This window comes from Babylonia areolata, chromosome 5 (genome assembly GCF_041734735.1).
Source record: "Babylonia areolata isolate BAREFJ2019XMU chromosome 5, ASM4173473v1, whole genome shotgun sequence".
Classification (NCBI taxonomy): domain Eukaryota; kingdom Metazoa; phylum Mollusca; class Gastropoda; order Neogastropoda; family Buccinidae; genus Babylonia; species Babylonia areolata.
In genome coordinates, this window is record NC_134880.1 from 34,599,633 (window position 1) to 34,623,803 (window position 24,171).

Sequence of the window (24,171 nt, forward strand, 5' to 3'; positions counted from 1 at the left end):
CAAACTCCAATGAAGGAAAAAATCGGGACATACGCAGGACATCAGTGGATATCTTATGGCAACACTTTTTGTAGGACATCAGCTGACATCTTATGGGCACTCAAATGGTTAACCTGTTCAGTGCAAGAGATTTTTCTATTTTAAAAAAAGTGCTCTCCCCTTATCAGGGAATTTTGAAGATTCATGGATAATAAATTATCACAAAAACTATAGGAGATATAGAATGAAAGTAAATATTTTTATGAAGGGAAATGAATGAGGATTCTAAATCGGGGCTTCTTCCCTTATTATTTTGAATCAGATAACAATTCAGGTATTTCAGTGAGGATAATTTTTAAGCATAAAAAAAGTCTGTATTCACCTCCACAGAATGACATCCATAAAGAAAACAAAATACAGTAGGAAATAGCATGCTTATTGTCTGATTATAACTGTGAAAGAAAATATAACCGCTTATAAGTCTATGATAACAATGACAACACTTGTACTTATATAAGTAAATAACTGTCCCAGCAATGACATACGAGGGTTTGGTCCAGATAAAAAAATTAATGTCAATCATGTTCTAAGAGAGTGAGACGTCAAGCATATCTCACACCTAAGAGTGTCCCTCATTAGAGGAGAAAGCATTTTGATGATATACCCTTCCTCCTGGTTGTAACTGATCCAACAAAGTATATATTGTGCATCCACTTTGTTTTCTCTATGAATAAACCGGCCAAATGATCAGTGACAAAAAGCGAGAAAAAGTTTTTATTTTAAATGTGATTCCCATCTACTGTCTGTCAACCCTGGGTTTCAAGAAAATCGTGGACAATTTGCTGTTGCCATTCGCGACACAGTTGATCACTGTGAAAAGACATGAAGACTGAACAGCTGGGCCATACCCCACTCACCCCACCCTTTGTCTGACCTTTGACTTACTGTCTTACACCACTCCTCTACCTTTCCTCCCCCTCTTATCAAATTATGCTAAAGTGCCATGCCTTCATTGTCAGTCATGGTCACTTGCTCTGAAATAATGTCTGACTGGATAGATGGAATGAAGACAGACTCGGATGTTGTTGTCAGTTTTGGCACTGTCATCATCATCACCTTCAAGTTCAAACAAGTCATAAGACAAGACAGATCCATCTCTCATCGTTACACTCATACATAATCATCAACACAGCCTGCAAATTTGTGTAAATCCGCTGACTGGGACCACTGTCTTCACTTGACAAAGTGTACGCCTTTTTAACATGTGAGACAAACCCTCTTTACAAGCTTGCTCCAGTAAGCAAATAATTGAGAAAAAAGGGGTCTTCTATCTGACGAATGCTCATTTAAATAGTATGTTTATAATCCAGACACATTAAAGTAACCATTCAGAGTATGTTTATGTTTATTGTACCAAACTCCAGTGAATGAAAAATCGAAATACATGCCAGATGTCAATGGACGTCTTATAGGCACAATGGCAACACTTCTTGCAGGATGTCAGCTGACATCTTATAGGCACTCAACTGCTTAATTTTACTGTCCTGTCTTATCATTCAGCCACTTGACAACAATGAATGTAGTGATTGTTTTTTCATTATTTTTCTGTTTCATCATGATATTCACTGACACCATGAAGAGCAGTACAGCCCCAACATGATAAACTGAGTCTAGCTGTGTAATTCTGGTGTCTTACCATCGAAAGCGGCCATCTTGGCATGGTCGTTAGCCATTTCTGCCGTCACTTCAAGGGCCTGCCTGACCTTCAGGTTGGTCTCCCTGCAAAATCACACACAGGCCACACCCACAAGTCACTGACATGTCACATCTGTCACCCACATGTCAGACACGCATCATGCATATGCCACCAACGTGTCACACATGTCACCTATGTCACCACGCATCACCCCTCATCACCCATACGTTACACATGTCACCCACATGACACCCACATGTAACACACATGTCAACGACATGTTATCCAAGTCACCCACATGTCACACACACAATATCCACACATCACCCAAATCATGCACAGGTCACACAAACATCATCGCATGTCACGCACATATCACACACACGTTATCCACATGTCACTCATATGTTACACCTAACATGTCACCAACACATCACCCAAGCTCAAGTCAACCAAATGTCACTCAAAAGTTGACAACGAATTACCCACGTCACCCATGCCATCATGTTATCACAAGCATGAAAATAATAATATTACTGTTATCGAACAGACCAAGGCAAAGCTAAATAAAAAACACCACAGTTTTATGACACCTGAGAAGTGGTAACTAATGGCAACCAGGAAAGGAAGGGACAGAAGAAGGACAAAGCTTACCCGTCCAGCTCAGCAGTTTCTATGTAGCACAGACTGTGGGGCTCACTGGTGGACAGCACCATCAGGTCAGCCTGCACACACACGCACACACACACACACACACACACGCACACACACACACACGCACACACACACGCACACACACACACACACACACACACACACGCACATACACTCACGTGCGCATGCGCACACAGAATCACACAGTGACACATAAACACACAAACGCTAACACATATCTCAATTACTTCAATTACAACAATTTTATGGAAAGAGACACTTGACTGAAATGCAAGCCATACACTAAGAATGGTGTGTGTGTGGTAGGAACTTACATCACTACACTAAATACCAGTCCATGACTACAAGAGAATGAAATGTGTGACAGAATACTGCACACTGAACCTAATGCATGCAACAAGCATGCCTTTTCACATGCAATCAAGCATACACACACGCACAAGTTCATTAAGCACTGCAATAAAAATACACACACACACAAACATGTATACACTTGTACACACACACACACACACACACTCACACACACATGCATCACATGCATACACATGGATGCAAACACACATGTATACACATGGACACAAACACAACCATCTAATAAAACTTCTAGTGAATAGACGTTAAACTGAAGATCACATGCAAACACAAACACACACACACGCATGCACGCACTTACACACACACACATACCTTCAGACATTCACACACATACGCATGCACACATCCGCACACAAGCTGTGGTCTGCCATGACTGCTGGAAACCTACAGTGTCAGTTTCAAGGAGGTTGCAAAGAGTGTGGAATGATCCATATACGCTACACCACATCTGCTTTGAAACCACTATTCTAAAAAAAAAAAAAAAAAAAAAAGAGCAGGTGCCTGACTTATGCATAAACTCAACATGCTAGTCAGGCCTTAAGAGCCTACCCAAGATTTGTATAAAACGTTCACATCAAATAAAATAAAATGATCGAACAGAGAAAAACAAGTACATTGATAAATTAGACATTGAAAGCCGATCCTAGGTTTGTATGAAATGTTAACAAAATGAAATAGAATCATTAAACTAAACAAACATAAACTGCAAACATATCAGAACATAATTAATTGAAATTTAGGCCCTATGTAGAAGACAAATAACTGAAATAAACTAGGAGTAAAAATGCACCCAGAGCTCTTAAGCAACAGAAAAGGGTGAGTAAACACAGTTGACAGCTTTTTCAAGTGAAAAAAGGGGCCAGTAAATACTGTTCTCCCCCATCCCCCCAAAAATTAGCCATGTTCAGCAAACTTGGACACCTACTGATGGGGTTAATGTCAGGGCCAACAACTCTTAAACAACAGTCTAGAGCCAGTAAACACCGTCACTGAAGTGACGTCCTAAGTGATGCACTCGCTCTCAAAAAGTGTGCCAGGGAGCACACAAAGTACACAGAACAAGGGGCTGAGGGGAAGGAAGGTGTGTGGGAGGACTGTGGGGGGGGGGGGGGGGGGGGTCAGGGGGGCTGCATGAAACCATCACAGGCATTGAACACTCCTTGGTCTTTGCAGCCGCTGTCACCCCTGCAAGGTTACATCAATACCAACATAGGCCAGCTGTTTCAACAACTGATCTTTCATGCTTCACTGCTCCATAGTTGTGTTTTGTGTGTGTGTGTGTGCGTGTGCGTGTGCGCATGCGCGTGCATGGACGTTTATATGTGAGTGTGTATGCGTGAGAATGGGAGCCTGGTGAGCATCATGTGTATAGATGTGGGATGTGGGTGTTTTTTGTTTTTTTTGTCTGTGTGGGAGGGGGGGAGGGTGTTTTTGTTTTTCGTTGTTTTTCTTTTGGTTAAGTGTGTGTATGTGTGTGTGCACGTGTGCGTGCGTGAGGCTCTCTCTTTCTCTCAACATCTCTCTCATATATCAGCATACAAACATAAACATCCCCACATGCAAAAGCCCTACAAACTCCCTCACACACACACACACACACAGACACACACACACACGCACACATACAAGCCTTCCACTGTCCCTCCTCACAGACACAGACACACCTGCCACTCTTTTTTTCAAGCAGACAATTTGTTTTGACAGTCACATTGACTGTCACTTAACTAAACAGAGTTCACACTGCCAACAACACCACCACAAATTACACTTGCACTCACCACCACAGAATCACAAAAAAATTGTACTTTCTTAACTTCAATATATCCCCCAATGATGGTTGTACCTGAATGAACAGTAAGCATAAAGTAAGTAAGCCAACATGCACTGCCACACACAAAATTGTTGCACTCACCGCCACAAAATCGTTGTTTTTCAACTTGATAATGTCCCCCACAGACACCTTGTGCCAGCGTTCCTCCACGATCTCCCCATGACGCAACACATAAGACGTGCGATTGTTCACCTGCGCGTCGCTCCGATGCCGTTGCTATGACAGTAAGATGTCAGTTAAAACTGAGATCAGCCCCCGACAAGTATCAGCTGGTTCCAGCCATTTTCACCACCACCACCACCACCACAACAACAACAACAGCAACAGCAACAACAACAAAAGGTGAAATAGAATGCTCAAGAGATTCACACCTACTTTTTGTATGAGAATTCAGTTTTATGAAATTATACTACAATGCAATACATCTTTGTTAATCTGATTGGAAATTACAAATAATGAACAGTACTAGCAGAAGAAAAAGAAATACTACTACCATAAGAATCACAACTACTACTACTATGACCACAACTGCCACTCATCTTAAAAGCATTTATACAGTGTTTAATCTTGGGGATTGACAAATCAATCATATTTTTAAGATTTCACTTACTTTTTTCTTTTCATGATTTAGAGTTCTTGAAAACACAATTATAAAGGTTGGGGGGAGAGGGGGCAGTGGGGGGAAGGGGGGGGGACCGGGGGGGGGGGGGGGGGGGCAACTGTAATAAAGAAAGACAAGAGAGGCAAGGCCTTCAAGACTCACTTGTGATACACTTAAAAAAAAAAATATAAAAAAATCCAAGCTTTTTATGTAATGAGTATAATTTCAAAATGTAATGTTTAAGATGAGAAAGATCAGTTTAAAGCAACTTAAGTCCCCTGGCATCTGCACCAAAACGTTTGCAAAATAAAACTTCCATGCTTAGCAAAAGAAGTTCCTGTTTGAACAAAAAATGATAATAATGACTGCTGTTGTTGTTGGGTCAGAATATCAGATCAAAGTGCCAAGTTTAGAGAATACAAAAAACATAAATATAACAGTAAATGCAGTTTGCATATAATTAGGCTTCATTTCTTATTTTTTGTGCCCATCCCAGAGGTGCAATTTTGTTTTAAACAAGATGACTGGAAAGAACTGAATTTTTCCTATTTTTATGCCTAATTTGGTGTCAACTGACAAAGTATTTGCAGAGAAAATGTCAATGTTAAAGTTTACCACGGACACACAGACACACAGACACACACACACGCACACACACGCACAGACAACCGAACACCGGGTTAAAACATAGACTCACTTTGTTTACACTAGTGAGTCAAAAATGAAGGCAAAGGTTGGAAGGACAATAGGAAGGAAGTACAAGAAGTATATATAAAAAAAAAGTCTCTTAAAAGACATGAACTAAAGAAAGAAAGGCAGAGAGGTGGAAGATGGAAAACAAAACTGCTTAAAAAAAATATATAAAAAAAAACCCAGTAAAGAGAAGGAAATGTTTGGAAACAAAAAGGAATCCACACACACACACACATACATACACACACAAACCGAACACGGCAAACAAAACTGTTTAAAAAAGGTAAAGAGAAGGAAATGTTGAGAAAAGAAAAGGTAGGGAGGAAGAAGTGAAAGAAAGGAATAAAGAAGATAACTCTCTCTGAGTTGGTCTTTGTCACACACACACACACACACACACACACACGTTCATACACAGTCAATAACATTCATAAACTAACACATACACACACGTTAGCACACACATGCACATACTCATACACAACAACACAACAACAACCAGGACATTAGCTAATAGCTGCAAGACATCACAGATAACACTATTTATACTATTTATATTTAAAGCCAACTCACTTCCAAATAAATCTGGGTGTCATTTATATTAATGAAAAACAAAAATGCACTATCTGGGTGTCATTTATATTAATGAAAAACAAAAATGCACAAGCTACACAACAATAAAAAAACAACAACAAAAAACATCATACTAAAGCAATGCAAAAGCAGAACTTTTCTCTCCTGTAAAAGTAATCCTGCAAGTTGTTCTGTTCTAAGAACATGACATACTAAATCATGTTAAGAGTACAGTACAATACATCAGTTTTAGCCAAATATACTTGTATAGATGTGTGTTATTAGTTTTCAACACAACACTAATGCATACACAAGAATAAGCATACACGATATTGGTTTTTAATGCAATATAATGCACACTTGCATACACGATAAAAAATATGCATAATGCTCAGCATCAATGCACTATAACATGTTTACATGAATACAATAGAACTGCACAAGATACAAGGTTTTAACCAATGCAAAATGCATATACATGCACAAAAGAAACTTGCTTCAATGCAGTGATTTCAAATAGAATAAAAGCAAAACGCAAAATGCACCACAGAAAAAATAAAATCCCCCAAAAGCAGTTAGGTAAGATTATTAACAAACAGGGGCAATGACAATGATCACACCAATAAGGAAAATGACAGTGGTCTTCACAAGAAGGACGATGAAGGTTGATGATCTCTGTAATAAGGATGATGATCACCACAAGGTTGATGTTTTGTACCGAAGACCTATTCCAGGGAATAGGTCCTAGGCACAGCTCAATTTGGCCGAAAGAGTTGTAACACAATCAACAGCATCTTGCAAGAGAAACACAGGCAAAGAATTGACAGTTCAGAACATTTATTTACACACTCCCACTGGTGCACCAAACAGGTATAAACACAATCTTACACGATAACTGTTGGGGTCAAAGAGAAGGGCCTAACTATCTTGACAGAAAGAACGCCTCCCCCTAACCAAAAGAATGCCTCAATGCTGCCCTACCCAAATCTGTTTTAGCATTTATCCCCCGGGTCGGGTAAGGGAATGGTGAATGATGAAAAGTGACATAAAAAAAACAACAACAAACAAACATATATATAATATTATCAATCGATTTAAGTCCCAGGAGCCTTTCTGTTCTCCGTGCTTAAAGAACAACTACAACAGCAACAACAAGAAACAAAAACAAAAGCACAACGACAACTGTTTCAAGAAATGTCTCTAGTTCCTTGTCTGGAACAATTAACATTCATATACAGTTCTCATCTATGAAGATGGGGTCTTCTCTACACATTGTCCAAACTTTCCCCCAACACTCACAACCAGGTCAGGTAAACAAAAGATGACACTCGCTGTTTGGAATTGGATCTCCTCTGCTGAAGTTCTTGTAGACTCCCGTCGGATGTTAAAGATACCGGTAACTTGAAGGAACTAGTTGACTGCAACTCGGTCATGGAAAACTTTGATTGCTCCACTCTCCCCTCCTCCTCCTGGAATTGATCACTTTGAATTCTTCTTTCTTCGTCCTCTTTTCTTTCTCCTTTTTTTTTTCTTTGCCACGGTCTCCGGGGTTAAGCAAACAACACAAAAATACCAATGAAAATAATAACTAATATAAATATAAATACAATACAATATGAAGTAAAACAGACAGGACATAGGAGTGACCATAATTCAAAGTTGCATACATAATCAATGAAACCTAACATGAAGATGAGAATGAACGATGAAGAACACGACGACCTCCAGTATGCTGATGAACAGCAACAGCCAAGTGACGACTTCCCTTGAAAGATACCGAAAGTTCCAGATGAGTGAGGTCATCCAACATCAACTCGTGTGCAATAGCAAGCGCCAGGTCTTTAAATCAATAAAAAGTGGTGAAGTGGTTAGCGTTGCGGACTGACGGCTAGGAAGACACGGGTTCGAATCCCAGCAGAGGTGGGTTTTTCGGACCGTGGCTGGCTCCTACGCAGAGTTGAGTGTGCTGTGGGCTTAAATAGGGAGACTGGGACCACACAGTCGAGTGTCATCCACTTCAAGGATGTGTCTTTGGGTGTGTTGCTCTAATTACCTGACCAACACTGCAAGTGTCTGTATCTCTCAGGCCTGGTTAACGCCGGGATATCATTATGACAGGAAGCGTAGAGTACAGCCTTGTCACGCAGTCCCAAACCAAAATGGACCTCCACAGCAACGTCGTCATTGTCATCGTCATCCTCCTTCATCATCATCAATATAAACAAAACAATCTCAAAGTCTGTAGCCTTTCATGCCCTGCTCTCATGGTGACCTCAGTTTTGATACCCCTCCACTTCCGTGCTTGGGGTGAGTCTTCAGTGTCGGCAGATTCGTGGGGGGCTGTTGTTTGAAGGACGTGGTGGCGGTCTCCACTCTGGGGGGGACGCTCACTCAGTCTGGCTCTGCGACTAAGCCATTATTGTCGTTAGTAAGGGATTTAGTAGGTGGTGTCCTAAGTACGTTGAATCAGAACAGGTACCACTGAACACCACCAAAGTGACTCAGCAGCAGTGCAGGGTCTCCTCTGGTGTGTGACCTCCTGGCGACCTAACACTGATGGTTCCCCGTGGACTGCCGACGCTGGAACTGTGATGGACGAACCCGGGTGTGGCCGTGTATGGGGAAATCTAAATGAGCGGCGCGGGAGTAATGCCACTGAAACGGTGCAGATGATGGGGCAGAAAAAATAAAAAGTCTGATGAAATGAAAAAGAATGAATCTTTAAACTTAAGGCTTGGTTAAAAAATGTACAATAAGATACTAACAGATCATGATGATGATGAGAAAAAAGAGTAGTTTACATACAAGCACACATCAAATCAGTGTTCAAATGAAAACAAACAAACTGAAAAGAAATAATAAAATAATGGATAATGCTGTTGCGCATCATAGAGTGGCATGCGACAGTTCATGATCTTTGTAATAAGGATGATGATTTCTATAACAAGATGATGATCGCTGTAACAAGGATGGTGATCACTGTGACAAGGACGATTAGTTTCAGTTACAGTTTCTCAAGGCATCACTGCGTTCAGACAAATCCACATGTGATACACCACATCTGCTAGGCAGATGCCTGACCAGCAGCATAACCCAATATTTGTATTTGTATTTGTACTTGTGAGACCTTGAGTGCATGTATATATTTTTGTGTACCTATCAGCGTGGATTTCTCCGAGATAATTTTGTCAGAGGACAACACTATCGCTGCCATGGGTTCTTTTTCAGTGTGTCAAGTGCTTGATAGATACGGGACCTTGGTTTGTTGAATGACCAGATGCTCAGTTCTATTTTCCAGTCAAACTTGGGAGAAAGGGCAAGAGCAGGATTCTAACCCAGACCCTCACGGACTCTGTATTGGCAGATGAGTGTCTTAACCATTATGCCACCTTCCTCCTGATGATCACCACCACAAGGATGGTGATGATCACCGTAACAAGGATGATGATCTCTGTAACAAGGATGATGATCACTCTAACAAAGATAACGATGATGATACCAAAATACGGATGATGTCACTGTCAGTGATCATTCTAACAAGAAAGATCAACGAAACAAGGATGATGATCACCATAACAAGGATGATGGTAATAACTGTTAACAAGGATATTGATCATCGTAGCAAGGATGACAGTAGGCCTCCTTTGGTCATGGCTGACCATGGATAGAGTATATCTGACCTAATGTCTAATCAGGCTGTCTGCTTGGACCAAGCAGCGACACCTGTGACTGTAGAGACCGATGCGAGAGAGACAGTCTCTGTCGCAGCGGTCACATGTGTAAACTGATGCTGGTCTGTTGGCTGCCGTCCCTTTTCTGCGAGCTCGCTTTTCTGCTGCAGCAGCTGACAGTTTGTCCTCACCAATCCGTAGCTGATTCTTCAGAGTGCTTCTCCAGCTGCTGTGGTCATCTGCAAGGTCCTCCTAGGACTCAGTGTTGATCTCAAGCACCTTCATGTCACGTTTACAAACGTCTTTGTATCTCAGCTGTGGGCGGCCGATGCTTCTCTGCCCTGTGGCGAGCTCTCCATAAAGTATGTCTTTTGGGATACGACCATCTTCCATGCAGCGAACGTGGCCCAGCAAGCGGAGCCAACGTTGTCTCAGCATGGTATACATGGTCGGGAGGCCAGTGCAAGTCAGGACTTCGGTGTTTGTCACTTGTCTTGCCAGGAGATGCCGAGTATGCACCGTAGGCTTCTCAGGTGGAAGATATTGAGCCTTTTCTCCTGATGAGCATGTGTGGTCCACGCCTCACTGCCATACAGGAAGGTGCTGAGGATGCAGGCGTTGTATACAGCCATCTTTGTCTTCGTGGTCAGCTTGGGATTTGTCCACACTCTTTGTGTGAGACGGGCTAGCGTTGTGGATGCCTTCCCGATCCTATTGTCGATCTCAGTGTCAAGGGAGAGGTTGTCGGTGATGGTGGACCCAAGGTAAGTGAACTGATGGATGGCTTCAAGCTTGAAGTCATGAATGGTGATGGCTGGTGGAGATGGTGTGTCTTGGCCTAGGATGTTTGTCTTCTTGAGACTGATGGTCAGACCAAAATCTTTGCAGGCCTGGGAGAAGCGGTCCATAAGTGACCGCAAGTCCTGCTGGGTGTGGGTACAACTGTGGCATCGTCGGCAAAGAGCATGTCTCTGATGAGGACTTTGCGGACTTTTGTCCTTGCTCTGAGGCAGGCGAGACTGAAGAGCCTGCCATCTGATCTGGTCTGCAGGTAGATCCCTTCTTGTGCTGTGCTGAACGCATGCCTCAGGAGAAGAGCAAAGAAGATTCCAAATAGGGTGGGGGCGAGGACGCAACCTTGTTTGACACCTCTGCGTACGTTGAAGGGGTTGTAGAGGTTACCATTAAACTGCACCATCCCTTTCATGTTGGAGTGGAAGGACAATTAGGCTGTGCAGTTTTGGGGGGCACCCGATCTTTCGAAGAGCCCTGAAAAGGCCGTCTCTGCTGACTAGGTCAAAGGCCTTGGTGAGATCAATGAATGCGACTTACAGGGGCATCCTCTGCTCTCTGCAGTTCTCCTGGATTTGGCGAAGGGATAAGATCATGTCTACCGTGGATCTCTCTGCTCGGAAACCGCACTGGGATTCCGGGTAAACGCGTTTGGCCAGTTTCTGCAGGCAAATTAGAAGGACCCGAGCGTAGACTTTGCCTACAATGCTGAGAAGCGAGATGCCTCTGTAGTTGTTGCAGTCGCTCCTTTCGCCCTTGTTTTTGTACAGGGTGATGATCTTGGCGTCCCTCATGTCCTGCAGTACAGCTCCCTCATTCCAGCACTGACAGAGGACTGTGGATGATAATCATTGTAAAAAGGGTGACAATGATGATCACCATAACAGTCAATGTCACAGCTCCTGAAACCTGGTTGGTCATGGGGACGCTGCACTGCAGAACACATCATCAACATTATCCATTTCTGACAGTTGTGGGATAGGGCCTGAGTTATGGCAAAGTTCCTCTGTGTCCATTCAGTGATGTTGTCTGCCCACTTATTTCACTGTCTGCCTATTACCTTTTCCCCTGCTCTGTTCTCTTCAGGATGGTCTTGTCAGGTGGCCATACCATCTCATCTTCCTGAGGGTTTTGTGTTTCTTGTTGCTGTTTTTCACTGTATTCAGGTGTTCAGACTGCTAAATGTGCTCTCCAATGTTTTCCATTCTTCTTAATTGTTATGTGGTCCTTGTAAGAGATGCCAAGAGTCTCCTGAAGCATCTCCTTTCCACTGCTTGGATCCTCCTCTGAAGCTCTGCTGTAAAGAATCCAGGATTTGTATGCATATCCAAAAAGAGAGAGAACAAGTGCATGCAGGCGCTTCACCACTGTAACAGGGATGACGACAATGATCAGCATAACATGGATGATCATCGCCATAACAAGGACCATGAAAATCATCAAGGATGATGACAATCATCACCCAAACAAAGGATGCTGGTGACCAGCAGACGAGACAAAGACAAGGCTCTGTGTATGTCTGGGAAGAGCACAGAGGCACCACTTACAGTGTCGTCTGAGGCCTCCTTGAGGGCCGTGACAAGCAGGACGAAGACAAAGGGGATGATGGTGGTGAAGGGTGCCAAGGAGGATACGACGGGCATCACCTGCACTCCCACCATCACCCACACACACAAACACATATGCACACAAACACACATCACCATCCACCAACACACACACCGCCAGATGCATAAACATACACACAAACACATATACACACACTGTCACCAACTGCAAAAACACACACACCACCAGGTGCACAAACACAAACACATTGCCAGAAAAGATACAAAGATGATGAAGATAGAAGGAATAACAAACAACCAAATCAAAAGGGAGGCCAGAGTGTACAGGCAAAATGGGAGAGGAGACTTAAGGAGATAGAAGATTTTAAAGAAAAGGAAACACCACGCAACAGCAGCTTGCTGCATAAGAACAGACCACACACACAGTCACAACAGACTACACTCAGCATCTATACGTTGACCTTGCTGTGAAAGTCATCACAGACTAACCATGTATGCTGCATAATCCAGCAGAGATTAAACATACCAACTAGCTTGCATGCATATGGTGGCTTAGTGGCTTCATTAGAAGGGTTGAAATAATAAAACTGCAGGTCTGTTGACAAATGATTTACATATTAAGCCAGCATTAAAAAAAAAAAAACTTGGATGTTTGTATTGGATAATGTTTACAACCAGACCAAGCTAGTGTAAAAAAGAAAAAAAAAGAAAAAAAGTTCAAATTCAAAGAAAAAAAAAGCTTGCTCTGCATCTGAGAAAAAAAACATAGAAAATAAATAAGATGGTTAAACACACAGCATCTATGCAGCTGTACAAAAAACAAGTCTCTAAAGGAGACAGTCATTTCTGCTTATGGTGACTGCAGTCTGATAAAATAATACTGATGTGTGACAGAAATAAAGCCAGTATGACCAGGTGTGTGACACTGATGGTGACATTACATGAATAGGTGCGCAATAGTGATGGTAACAGTGTATAACTAGGTGTGCGACACTAATGGTGACGAGTTATGGTGATATAACATAACTCGGTGTGCAACACTGATGGTGACATTACATAACTAGATGTGTGACACTGTCAGTGACAGTATTTAACTAGGTAAGCCACAATGATGGTGACATTACAGAGTATGTAATGCTGAAGTGACAGTTAACATGACTGGGTGTGTGACACTGATGGTAACAGTATATAACGAGGTGAGTAACACTGATGGGGACAGTATTCAATGAAGTGAGAGACAATGGTGGCAATGGTGACAGTTAACTCTCTCCATACGAACGGCGAAAGAGACGACGTTAACAGCGTTTCAGCCCAATTACCATCATCAAAATATTGCAAGCGGAAGGCTCTTATACTGAAGAGGTGAATGTTGACAAAGAATACCACAATTCTGACGACGGAAGCTAAAGGTTGTCATTCAGACACCCACTGGACATCCGAGGGGTCTGTGTAGTGGAGAAGAGAGGACTGGCTGTACCGAGTGAGTTAACACTGCCACTATTATCTATTACATAGATCCACATTCAAAATGTCAACATATGAGAAGAGACAAGCACATTTCAACTGTTATTCTTAGTGTACTTGTTTCCAAGACCACTTTTACCCAGAAGCCCCTATTTTCAATATCGGAAGTTTAAGACCTAATGGACAACAATTTATGACTGAATAATAATCAAAATGTTTATGGTTATTCTCCAAACACAGCAATGTGTGAGACACTGGTGGTAGTGGTGACAAATTGCTATGTACTGCCTGCTGGATGACAGCATGCAGGCATCAGTCAGACAGACAGACAAAGGGGAGCCCCCAGACTGGCAGTGTCCACAACTCACACACACCCCCCCCCCAGCCCCCCACCACCCAGCCCCTCACCAACATCCTACTCCCACAACACAACCCCCAAGCCCTGGCACACAAGCAAAGTTATGAATGATTCATGAACAGCCCTGTCTGGCCAGGGAGGAAAGGTCCTGGTGGCCACTGTCACTGCTGTCATGTCCATACACAAATGTTCCCCCCACCCACCCAATCACCCCCCTTCACACACCCCCAACATCCCCCTCACCACCTCCAACACCACTCCTCCTCCCCCTGACCTGAAAACCTCTCAAGCCCTTTTCTGACCTCCCCCCTGTGTCTGTCCTGTCTGTCTGTCTGTCATGTGGTGTCTGTTGGGTCTGTCTCCCATGCATTATTCATGACCCAGAAGGTAACATAAATTCACTGTCCTCATGGAAGGGGAGAGAGTCCTCATGGAAGGGGAGAGAGAAGGGAAAGGAGGACAGGAAATGGTGGTGAATGGGGGGATGCTTGGTGCAGCAGCCTTGATTCCAGCTGACTGGCACCAACCCACACCAACACAGAAGTGGGGGAGAACAGAAGAAGCAAGGATTTACCACCACTGAGGTATGACCTCATATTGGCCGAAGTTTCAGTTCCAGTTTCAAGGAGGAGATCCATACACATTAAATATATATAGCTTCCTACAGACTTGCAGGTATAGGGAGTGAAAGAGAATGAACCCAGGTAGGGAGGTCACAGAGACAGAAGTTAAATTTCCAAAACAACTGATCAATGTGATACCTGATATGACAACAAAGTTAAAGTAAAAAGTACCAATGGTTATAACATGTACAACTGGCAAAACACCAAAGGAAACTGTTTAATTAAATAAAAAATAGATATCAAGTACTAAAACTGCATAAGAAAAAAAAGGTAATGTTCTGAAACTGTATGATTCAAGAAAAAAAAAGTACAAGAAATGCTAGTATGCTGAAAGACCAAAGCCCAGTGTGTGGAAAAGCAAAATGTGGCTCATGTGCAAGTCGTGGTGCACGAAGGAAATCACCAACACTCATTGAACAGGTTAACTACAACACAGGTCACGCTGAAAGCTTCAAGAGGTTACAACAAGGCAAAGCACCGTAAAACACACACAGAAGCAGGCAACAAAGACAAAGCACCAAGAAGCCACCACATGAGCACTCCAGGCAACAGCACAAGCACACTCTCTAAACACTTAAAACAAGCAAAGAGAAGCCAAGAACTGCATTTTAATGTGCTGAAAACCCAGTGTGGAGAAGCAGGTGCCTTATGACTTATGTGCTAGTCCTGGTGCAGGAAGGAAATCACAAACACCCATTGAACATGTTAAGTACAATACAGGTCACACTGAAAGTTTTATGGGGTTACGACAACAAAATAAAACACCATCAAACACAGGTAAGTAGAAGCTGGCAATACTGAGAGATCTGTGGAGTTACAACAGCAACATGAAAGCAGGCAACACTGACAGCTCTGTGGGGTTATAACAGCAATATCACCATTAGGCAGAAGCAGGAAACAGTGATGGTTCTATGGGGTTAGAACAGCACCACAAAGCACCAAGGAACCAATACAGGAACCCTCAAGCCAGACAGCACAAGCACAGTAATTAAGCAGCAGCTCTAAACATGACAGTTCTTTTTTTTCCCCCAAAGAGAAGCCACTCTGGAAACTGTAAAGTAAGAAAAAGCTGGCACTGATGGCCTCATATGACTTACAAAATCATCAATGGCTTCCTTGATGCCCGAAATACTCAGCACGAAGAACAGGGGGATGATAGTGGCGATGGGGTTGAGAGAAGACACTGGTGGTATCAACTACAACATGACAAACAACACACACCTCATCAACCCTTCAGCATCCACCTGTCTGTCCCCACCTGCTCCATCCTCCCGTTGGCAAAAGTATCAGTCATCGCCAGTCATCTTCACTGACAATCTTATTTGTCACACATCTCAAAACAAGCTGAACATCCTGAGCATATAATGTAATGAACTGGAAACAGACATTTTGCAAAACAAACTGAACATCCCATACAGGAGATACAGACATTATACCATCCAAGATGCACATTCTGTGTAAATAACAAAGGAAAAACAGACATTATGCAATACAAGGTGAACATCCCGTGTAAATGATAAAGAAGAAACTGACATTATGCAACACAAACTGGACATCCTGTAGATAAAATAAAGTGAAACAGACATTATGCAATACAAGATGAATGTCCTTACACACACACACACACACAAAATGTATATAACAGAAGAGAAACAGACATTATGCAGTACAAGATGAACATCCTGTGCAAACAGTAAAGGGAAAGCAACATTCTGCAATTCAAGATGAACATCGTATACACATAATAAAGGAGAAACAGACATTATGCAACTCAAGATGAACATTCTGGAGATATGATTAATAAAGGGGAAACAGACACTATGCAATACAAGGTAAACATCCTGTGCATGAAACAAAGGGAAAAACAGACAAAAAGAATTATGATGAACATCCTGTGAGTATCATGTAAAACAGAAACAGACACAATGCAAAAAAGAAAAAAAAAAAAGAAAAAAGAAAACAAGTGAATGTCCTGTTGTAAAATGCGTATGGACAGACATTATGCAATATAAACTCAAAGTCCTGTATGTACGATATAGGAGGAACAGATGCTATGCCACACATGTTGAACATTCTGGGTGCACAATGCCCTGAAGAACAGAATGTGCTAAATACAAATGCCATGTCCTGCATGCCTCTGGCTGCAAAACCACAACCCATTCAGAACTCCTCAGAAAAGAAGAAACACGAATCAATCTTGTCCAATGATTTCAGTTTGCACCCCCTTTCTCTCCCTCCAGAGTTCATTTAATAACAGCTGAATGTCTTGTGTGCATTATTTGAAAGCCAAACAAAACAAAATACCTTAGGAATAAAAAGTGACATAGTGTTCCTACATATGTGACAAAACAAATTTCCATACATTTTCCAGACATTTTTCCAGAACAGATTGAAAAAAACACAAAGCCAAACCAAATCAAAGCAATGTCTGCAACACTGATAATGAAAGACATATCCCACTACTGATGTTCAACTTTCATCCTTTTTCCTTCTCCTTTTTTTTAATGCCCTAACTGCTAAAGCTCTTTGTTGAATGGTACTGATCAAAGGTGTTTACTATCAAAATTTCATGACTTTTTTCTGAGCCTTTAGGACAAACATATTTTTCTTCAAACAATTTCTAGTCCTGAAAACGATTCTCTCATTCTTCCAACTCCAAGACTTTTCCGTAAGTTCCCTAAACTCTCTACAAACCCTGGAAACTGGAGAAACAGACACTATAGACAGACAGAGAGGTTCTCTCATTTTTTCAAAGACTTTTTTCCAGACTTCTTTAACCCTGGAGACAGACAGACAGAAAGATACTGACAGACAGCCAGACAGTTGGGATGAGGGGAGGGGAAGGAATGTTGTCACCTGCAGAATGAGGAGCCCCAGGAAATAGGCGTTGGCCAGGCGTTGGAACTGCTCAAACAAGTTCTTGGGCAAAAAGGTCAGTATGTTGTACTTGGATGTGGTGATCTTATTTTGCTGCACATACACATATACATATTATTACACACACACACACACACACACACACACACATGTGCACACACATACATGCACACACATACACATACATGCGCACACACGCATACACGCACGCACACACACACACACATCATCATCATCATCTTTCTGAAGAACGAACACATACACATCTCCGTTAGTGCTTCAACATCATCATGATAAAGAATGAACATACACACAAACACACACATGCATGCATGCACGCACACACAACAGAAGACAAGCAACTCATATGTGCTTCAATATCATCATCATAAAGAAAGAACATGTACACATCTCTGTTAGGGTACGTTCACACTAGGCTGTAACCACGATCTAACCAAATGGTTACATTGAGGGATGTAACTACCATGAGACAAACTTTAGATTTTTCATACAGCATGTGTGAACGGAAAGCGTCTAACCACTGTCTAACTATTAGGCTCCGCCCCTTTTCCCGCGCGTTTTTTGACTGAGAGCAGCAGTTCTCGCTCGCTGGCTGGGTTTTGTTTTGCGCTGAAGTTAGACTGGTGGCATCTAACTACCGTTGTAACTTCGTTCTAACTTGAACAAGTTACAAGCCAAGTTACAGGGGTGCTGTGGCTGAGGCGTCATGTACAGATTGGGGTATACTTTTGTTTTCTGTGGTTCCCGTGGGTTTCCATGAGGTGGAGGGTCTTGAGGTTGTGCATCTCCACCAGCCTGCTGTGACCTGCTGCAACCTGTTGGAACTTGGGTCTTGTAACTCCCTTGAAACTCCCTTTGAAAGTATAAAACCCCCTTGTTTCAGGGGGGTCTCTTCATTCCATCTTGACCTGTCATCATGAATCGTGGATTCGTGTAGACGCAGCAAGAACGAAAAAAATGACAGTCAGCCAGCTTAAATACATTCACACTGTAACTGATCAAGTTAAACACGCGTCGATGTAACTCAATATAACTGACCCCAACCATGCAAAGAAGGTTGCAATCACTTGCAGTCGGTTAGATGTGTCGGGCCAGACAATTTGCATACCGCACGCAGCGTGCGTGCAAGGCATGCTATTTTGTTTTGATGTCGGAGTTTTTTTCAAACTCGGCTCCGCCTCTATTTTCTGCTCTAACTCACTGGAACCGACGGGGACTAGTGTGAATGCCTTTGTAACCGTTTATAACTTGATCGGGCGATGTAACCTCGAAAATTTTTTATCTCCCGAGTCATATTTTTGGGGGCCATCTAACCACCTATCTAACCAAAAATCGGGTCTTCCCGAAAAATCGTCTAACCGATGGGAACCCACTGCAACCAAAAATTCGTGGTTCCAGTGAGTTAGAGAGCGATGTAACCATTTGGTTAGATCGTGGTTACAGCCTAGTGTGAACGTAGCATTAGTGCTTCAATATTATTATGATAAAGAATGCACACACACACACACACACACTCACACATGCACACACGCATGCACTGAGATCAGAATACTCACAGCATATTCAAACTGGGCATTGTATTCCCCATCATTGACTTTAATCCTCCTTTCAATTTCTGCAACAAATCACACATCACATATTCATTATCACACAACTGCGGACAGGACTTTTGGTGCTTTTTTTTTTTATCCAGTTACATGTTTGTGCATACACAGTGGACTCGGATGTGTACATAAACACACACACACACACACACACACAATGATCTACATTTCTGCTCACGTCTGATCAACATCTGGACATCTGATCCATCTATATTCATTCACATCCTTGTGGTGAAAATAAACAAGCAGTGAATATACATATCAACATATTAAAAGGACAAAGACTGCATAAATGACCTCTCTTTCTATGTCTCTCCCCCTTCTCTATCACCCCTCCTTTGTTTTGTTTCTCTCGCATTAAAAGGTTAAAGGTTAAAAGTCCCACAGACTTTTAGGCCATTGGGGCAGTGAATTCTTATTCACTGAGTCTTGGGGCTTGGCACAGAAGGCAAGACAGAATTATCTTCTACCGCCATTTCAACCTTCCCCATCCAAAGTCAGGTATCCATTCACACCTGGGTGGAGTGAGGAGAACAACTGGAAGATGTCAGGAACTTCAAATATCTAGGAGCAACCCTGACAAAAGATGGCAGCAGCAAAGCAGAAATAAGAATTCGCATTGGCACAGCCACTGCAGCCATGACCAAACTGAACAGAGTGTGGAAAAGTAACATCCGATTCTCCACAAAATTCAAACTCTACAAAGCCCTGGTAGTCTCTATTGTACTGTATGGTTGCGAGGCATGGACACTGACGGCCGAAACTGAAAGGAAGATCCAGGCCTTCGAGAACAAATGCCTGAGGAAGCTCCTTCAAATTTCCTGGATCGAGCACAGGACCAATGAACATGTACAGAGCAGAACTGAGAACCTTGCTGGACCTCAGGAACCTCTCCTTTCAACTGTGAAGAGACGCAAGCTGATATTGTTTGGACACAACACTCGACACACCAGTTTGTCCAAAACAATCATGCAAGGCACCATCGAGGGCGGGAGAAGAAGAGGAAGACAGCGGAAGAACTGGCATGAGAACATCAAACAATGGACCGGACTCCACACATGTGAGCTGCTGCTGGCGGCTGCCGACAGAGACAGATGGAGAAGGGAGAAGGGAGGTTGCGTCTGCGGTCCTCAGGCTTCCCCCAGCGACTACTTTGTAATTATGTGCCTGAGGTGAGGTGAGGTGAGGAGTGAGGAAAACTGGAGTGGAGTGCCTTTCCAAAGGACACAGCACCATGCTGACATAGGGGCCTTGAGCCTTTATCACTCGTCATCACTGAAGACCAGCACAAAACCAATTCGGCCAAAGCACCTCTCTCACATTCAATTATGAAAATACACAAAACAAACCAATGCCTCCAGTTTCAACAATAAAATTCCTCTCCCCTTGCATCACAGTTCCCTCTCATGCCAACATGCTTCCCTCCCCTAAATCTCTTGGAGTTACCACTCTTTTCCTGATTATCCCTTGACCAAGTTGGAGAAGAAAAAGTGTTATAACACAGCAGAACAAAACATGCATTGGTGATTTCACTTTACACAAAACTCCACATTGTCTATTTCTTCTGGCAGACTTTTTTTTTTTTTTTTTTTTTTTTGAGAGTGGGATGTTACATTTTTCTTAATATAATGAGGATCGAGAGGTTGGACTTGCACGGTAAATTTGGGGAAACAGGTTAGAACTTTTTACGACAGAAGGATGGAATCACAGCTGAACGTCTAAAATAAATGGAAGTGCAATTGCAGAAAATCATTTTGTGGACTTCGTAAAAGGAAAGTCATCAATTCAACAGAAGAAACAAGTGATAATGAATGTAAGAATTCAAAAACAATCAACATTCCCAGTGACTGTAGATGACACACTCTCATTTAAGCAAGGGCTTCGTTAACTCACATTAAAAAAACAAATAACATGGTGAACTGTAACATCACTAAAATTAAAAGACCTGAAACTAGGATAACATTTAGACTATTCTAGACTGTTACAACGGGAACCATGGAAATTCAATACAATACAAAGCTCTACCACCAGCAAAAATACTCACATACACGCACATGGACACCCTCCCACATTCTCTGTCACAATGTTTATAGTCTTGCTGATTCAACAGGCAAACATGTCACCTGTATGCTCACTCACACACACACACACACACACACACACACCAAAAAAACAACCATACACAGACAATGGAATATGAAACACATAAAAACAAGAAAAAATGCAAGGATGTTTTGTTTTTGCTGCAAATGTAACACAAAATCATGAATACTTAATTCTCGCAGGCAAACACCGTCTTCTCATTTTGGATCTGATCAGCCGTCATCAAGCCTGAAGACAGCATGCAGTGGGAACAAAAGAAGAGGAAGAAGATGGTAAAGAAAGAAAGGGGACAATGGAGAGACATTCCAGCGCTTGACTTCTCCCAAGGAAATCCCCTCCCCCACCCACCCCCCAGTCCCCATGCTGCCAGGAAAAGAGCCACAGAAATAAATGCCACTCCATCTCCGGGGATTACACAAATCGTCTTTGCCAAGAGAAGACCACTGCGCGTCACCATTCCTAATCAATAGGAATCAAGGCGAACAACTCTGCAGGTCTGGACAATCACCACCATCACCTCTCTCCCCCTTTCCCTCCTGATGTATTGTCCAAAATCAGTGTCCAAGTGTTTGCTCTTTGTCTGGTTTGTAATGAAATCAAGCTAGGGTTTTTGGTTTTCTTGCACTGCTGCTATTGTAAATGTTGTCATTCTTGCTGACATCATTGTGGTTTGGGGGTGTTTTTTTGGGGTGTGGGTGGGGATGTGGGGAGGGTTGTTATGATGATTACTGATGTGGCTACAGGTGGCACTTTCGTGTGACAATTGTGAAAATGGGTATTAGGGTGACATGGCATGTCCAGGCATATACGCCACAATTTGCTTTGATTAATTAGGATGTGCAGTAAAACATGTGCAATAAAATGGAATATTCAAGACATAGTATTAAAAAGTGATTGCTTTAAGGCAAAAAAACCATTTATTTAATTTTTAAAAATCTTGAATGGTAACCTTAATAACCATTTTCACAAGAGTCAACTTAATGCCCAAACTAGGTTTTCAGCTCTCATTCCAATTCAGTTCATTCGTAAAAGGCTCAAGTTTGTCACAAATTTTAAAATTATGTCCTGGTAGTGCAGTTTTGATTCACAAGAGCCAACAAGGAAGCTGCTATCAAGGCGACTGACCTTCAGTCGGCCAAAGGCTGAAGTAATTTGTCAGAGTATTCAGGTGACATTATGTCACCTAAAGTGCAATTTAAATAATTAAGTAAGCAAAGCAAGTGAAAACATTATGCATCGTTCAATTACTGTTTCAACACAAGAGAATACAATGAAGTAAGATGTAGAGAAAAATTTTTTTTAAAATCCTGTGTCTACAAAAAATCACAAAAGGAAAAAAGAAGATAAATAGGTCTCCTTGCAGAGTGTTATAGTCGGAACATTAGTGACCAGCTGTAGGCTCTATCTTTCAACCACTGAGTGACATCTAAAGGGGAAGTGCAGGGGTGTACATCAATATGAACAACAATAGGACAAATGTCCTGACCCATCCAAATATAATCGTACATTTGTCCTCCACACCATGATGAATGGGACATTGAACCAATAAGCCAACATATTTCCCATGTCAAGTCTAATAAATTGTTAGTCAATTTTGAAAAAAAATGAATGAAATATTATCACTCAATATTACTTATTAGAATGTTGCAATAAAAACACTCATATTCTTTGAAGACAATTCACCGGGCATAAATGAAAAATGAAGTCTTGAAAACAAAGCATATGAAAATGAAGTTTTGAAAATGAAGTAATATGAAAATGAAGACTTTCTCAATGTTCTCTTGCCTTCTGTTTTAGTGTTGCATCATGTAGTTAATTGTTCCTGAAAGTCTAGCCAGACCTCTGATCCTCAGAAACCTTTTTTATTTTCTTTGGGAAGACAGAAATGGTTAGAGGCAAGGCCAGACATATGGGGCAGAACAGAAGCAAATGCTTTCCTGACCAGTGCATGCGCAGAAGACACTGTGTCCTGGTTAATCAAACGCTAAAACACTAGTTGAGTCTGACTCCAGGTTATATGCACAATGATATATGGCTTTTTCTGAATGAACTGGTCATGTGGGTGTATCGTCTTGTCACAAACAGTGTCCAAGCTAACAAAAAAAAGGCACTGGACAATGACCTTGGTGATGAAAAAGTAATGGGACATCTGTCTTCTTCAACAATAAGATGACTGGACATTCTCAACCCTTTATTGGTCTATTCCGATGTCTGGCACTGATGTACACCACTGGAAGTACAGAAAGAAACAGTCTGATTTCTCTTAAAGAGAAAATAAAGGTATTCTGATTCTGATTTCTAGTTCTATATTAAACCATTTCTTTCCATAATGATTTCTAGTTCCACATCAAGCCAGCTCTTTTCACAATACAATGTGTGTTGTGTGTGTGTGTCCTGTGTGTGTCTGTGTGTGTTGTGTGAGCATGTACGCACAAAAAAAAGAAAAAAAAAAGAAAAAGTGATGACATTTTGCAGAGCCAGGTAGAGAAGTATCAAAACAGGAAAACACCAGGCCTATCAGTCATCACACTTTATTACAGTCTGCCAAATTCTCAAACAAGCTTTTCTGAACAGTGATGAGTTGATATGCACCTTCCCTCCTACACCCCCTCCCCCAACCACTTCCACGACATGTGAATCCTGTGTGTGTGTGGTTCATCACAC

The 24,171-nt window shown here is 42.0% G+C and overlaps 1 protein-coding gene across 2 annotated transcripts in view; it reads right to left on the reverse strand.

The window, feature by feature from the left end:
• Positions 1-24,171, reverse strand: part of LOC143282038 (phospholipid-transporting ATPase ID-like) — a 102,192-nt gene that overhangs the window by 49,850 nt on the left and 28,171 nt on the right. For both annotated transcript variants that reach the window (XM_076587463.1, XM_076587464.1), the window contains exons 4-9: positions 19,357-19,415; positions 17,759-17,872; positions 16,000-16,098; positions 4,641-4,775; positions 2,330-2,400; positions 1,676-1,758 (exon numbers count right to left, since the gene is read on the reverse strand). In XM_076587463.1, coding sequence (XP_076443578.1) covers positions 1,676-1,758; positions 2,330-2,400; positions 4,641-4,775; positions 16,000-16,098; positions 17,759-17,872; positions 19,357-19,415 — 561 coding nt within the window. The remainder of the gene's footprint in view (positions 1-1,675; positions 1,759-2,329; positions 2,401-4,640; positions 4,776-15,999; positions 16,099-17,758; positions 17,873-19,356; positions 19,416-24,171) is intronic.